Source organism: Orycteropus afer, unplaced genomic scaffold, assembly GCF_000298275.1.
Source record: "Orycteropus afer afer isolate SDZICR_OR568_19922 unplaced genomic scaffold, OryAfe1.0 scaffold00191, whole genome shotgun sequence".
Classification (NCBI taxonomy): Eukaryota; Metazoa; Chordata; class Mammalia; order Tubulidentata; family Orycteropodidae; genus Orycteropus; species Orycteropus afer.
The window spans coordinates 1,394,415-1,397,667 of record NW_006921778.1 but is presented as its reverse complement, the minus strand read 5'-3'; the positions used below and the strand labels follow the sequence as shown (position 1 = coordinate 1,397,667).

The 3,253-nt window shown below is 43.3% G+C and overlaps 1 protein-coding gene across 1 annotated transcript in view; it reads right to left on the bottom strand.

Annotated features, from left to right (window-relative positions):
• Positions 1 to 3,253, bottom strand: part of MCC (MCC regulator of WNT signaling pathway) — a 712,607-nt gene that overhangs the window by 159,839 nt on the left and 549,515 nt on the right. Inside the window, exon 5 of the mRNA XM_007947572.2 lies at positions 323 to 465. Coding sequence (XP_007945763.1) covers positions 323 to 465 — 143 coding nt within the window. The remainder of the gene's footprint in view (positions 1 to 322; positions 466 to 3,253) is intronic.

The following is a 3,253-nucleotide window of genomic DNA, read 5'->3' as shown; positions in this document are numbered from 1 at the left end:
TAGTGATACTGCCTCGGAAACCCAAGGAGGGGTCGCTATGAGTTGGGTCCAACTTGACGGCACATAACAACAACAACATCAATAACCAGGTCAGTTTCCACTCTGTGTAACTCCTGGGGTTATTGTGAGGGTCATTGTTAGAACAGGATAATGAAGGTGAAATCTTACGCTTAACAAAGCAAAGAGAAAGCACTTTAGAAAGTGTAAAATTGTTAGTTACAAATAGAACATCATTACTATTTCAGAGGGGCATCTTCAACTCCAAGGCCCATGTTATTGCACAGTGTGGCAGAGGGAAAGCCATGACTTTGAGCCTCTTTACCTGATGGTGGTGCCCTGCAAACGGTCTATCTTCTTATTGAGCTCAGCGATGATGCTGTGGAGCTCCGTGATGCGTTCCTCATACCGAAGTGTTGTTCGCTCCTGGACATCCTCATGCTCTCTCATGAGGTGGGACTGCTCACACTACGATCAAGAGAACAGATATGCTGATGAAATGATGCCCCTCTTGGTAAATGATTCTAAATTTTATGTCCTCAATGCATTACAACCTCAACAGAGCATGCCCCAAATAAAACAGTGACATGCTCACTTGTCCACAATCCTAGGAGAACTGAGTCTTGATGAGACAGACCTAAGGCTGCGTGGAGTTGATTCTCCTGAGTGTACTGAAGAGACCATCCCTTAGTTCCTTCTCCTAGAGCTTCCTTCTGGAGTTCACTTATGGCTATTCAATAAACCTTTTTAGCAATTCATGCCTTTCTTTGCTGATTTTGTCAGGGTGTGTGTTTACTACTTTTTGACTAAATAATCTTAAGTTTTATAACCCTATTTCTTAACTAGTTTAATTATCTATAGTCATAATGCTTTCCAATATATTTTGCTATGAGACTATAAGCTCTCAAAGGCAGAGGCTAGGTGTTGTCATTATTTAACTTTCCTAGCTGCCATTGCGTGGAAGCAACACTGGGCACTCTACTTCCATAAAGATTTACCACCTTGGAAACGCAATGGGGGTCACTATGAGTTGGAATCGACTCGATGGCAGTGGATTTGGTTTTTTAGTTGCCACTGAGTCAATTCTGACTCATGGAGACCTCATGCACATCAGAGTTGAACTATGCTCAACAGTTTGCAATGGCTGAATTTTTCAAAAGTAGATTGCCAGGCCTTTCTTCACATAAAAACAAATTCACTGCCACTGAGTCAATTCTCACTCATAGTGATGCACATTAGCTTTCCAAGGCTATAAATCTTTATAGAAGCAGAATGCCTCATCTTTCTTCTGTGGAACTACTGGTGGGTTTGAACTGCCAACCTTTTAGTTAGCAGCCAAATGCCTTAATCTCTACACCACCAGAGCTCCTTAGGCCTTACTTCTAAGATGCCTCTAAATCCAGAACAAACTGATTGTTGTTGGGGCGATTCTGACTCAGCAACCCTTTAAAACAGGGAGGCACTGCTCCACAGGGTTACCAAGACTGTAATCTTCATAGAAGCAGATGGCCACATCTTTCGTCCACAGAGCAGCTGGTAGGTTTGAACCACTCACTTTTTGGTTAGCTGCTGAGTGTTTAACCACTGTGCAACCAAGGCTCCTAAGGTGCCTCTAGATGGACTCAAACCTCTAACCTTTTCCTTAGCAGCTGAGAACATAAATTGTGTGCCCTATACACTTGGCATATGGCTAGTTTACTGTGGATTATCTGTAAGTGATTGGAGTAGATAAATTGCAATGCCATCACTGTCAGGATGGCTACTTTGCAGAAATAACAAAAGAGGCTGAGGAAATTAAATTCCTTAGTGAGAATCTGATAAACAACAGATGCTTAAAAAAAAAAAAAAAAAAAATTTGCAACCAGAGTTCAAATCCTAAGGAATTCCTTTTACCTCTTCCTCTTTTCTCCACCCTCCTGAGCCCCTGCCCCCACCGACTAGTCATGGTGCTGTTATTCTAACTTACATAATAATAGCACACTCTGAAGTGAGGAAACAAGTAGCCCAGTTTATGTCTCTATCTGCTACTTTCAGCCCTGATTAATTTCCTGTCTAGTAGAGGAATTTTAATTTCATTTTCAGTAAGGTTTTCCTAATATCAAAAGCCATATGTACTTGCCTGCTTTGCAGGTTTGCACTTTTGGCTAGTAGCAGGCAGGAAAGGGTAAGATTCTCACCTACTACCTCTAATGTCCACCCCCACTTCCAATTGTGCAGCCCGGAAACTACCGGGTGAGGACAGAAAGCCTTGAAAAGTAACTCACTAGTGAAAAAGAAGTACTCAGCAAACGAGTCTGATAAATACCATCAGTATAAATCATGGCAAGGACCAGAACTATAAACATGATCCTCAACAACAGCTGGATCAGTATTAAAGTGTTAACTGGCTGGGGCTTGCTCAGAGCTCCAGAGGCAAGACAGGAGGCATGGAGCAGTTATTCTCTGCTAAACGGGCAGGGAGGCACCATTTTCTTTCTTTCTCTAACTTCACAAGAGGAAGATAGAATCACCATCAGCAGCCCAAGGCTTATTCCTATGAGGCCAGATATGTTGCCTTTTACCAATTCTGACACCAAATGTCCCTCCAGTGATACTCCCGACTTCTCTGCTGAGTTTGATAATTCGTTGCAATGGCCACGCAGAACTCACAGACAATACTCATGATTATGGGGTTTATTAGGGAAGTACCAAAAAACCAAAAATAACTCACTGCCTTCAAGTCAGATCTGACTCATAGTGACCCTTCCTTGGGTTTCTGAGGCAATATCACTACTGAAGTAGATTGCCCAATTTTCCTTCTGAGGAGAGGCTGGTTGGGTTTGAACCGCCAGCCTCCTGGTTAGCAATCAAATGCCTTAGGTACTATGCCACCAGAGCTCCCATTAGGGAAGTAACAGGCTACAATTCAGGTTCAGAAATGCACTCAGGATATAATTCTTTGATCAGGATAGTCTCTTCTCTGCTATGCCATCAGGCATGCCTCTCTGGACCTTGGCCTCTCAGCCTGACCTCTGCCCTGCTTGGGTAAGTGGTATAAAGCTCTTTTAACTCTGCCAGTAGGTACACTCTGCCAGCAAGCCTCCTGCCCAAAGGCACTCAACTTTCTCACTCTGTGGACTAGAAATCCCACTACTCTCTCTCATGCCTCTTGGTTTCTCAGCTGGGTTTCTGCTGGGTCATCTATATCAAGAAGGTCCAGCACAAGGATCTTGGGTCCAAGGATGCACTCTACTTCACCTCCAGCTCTTCTCTCTTG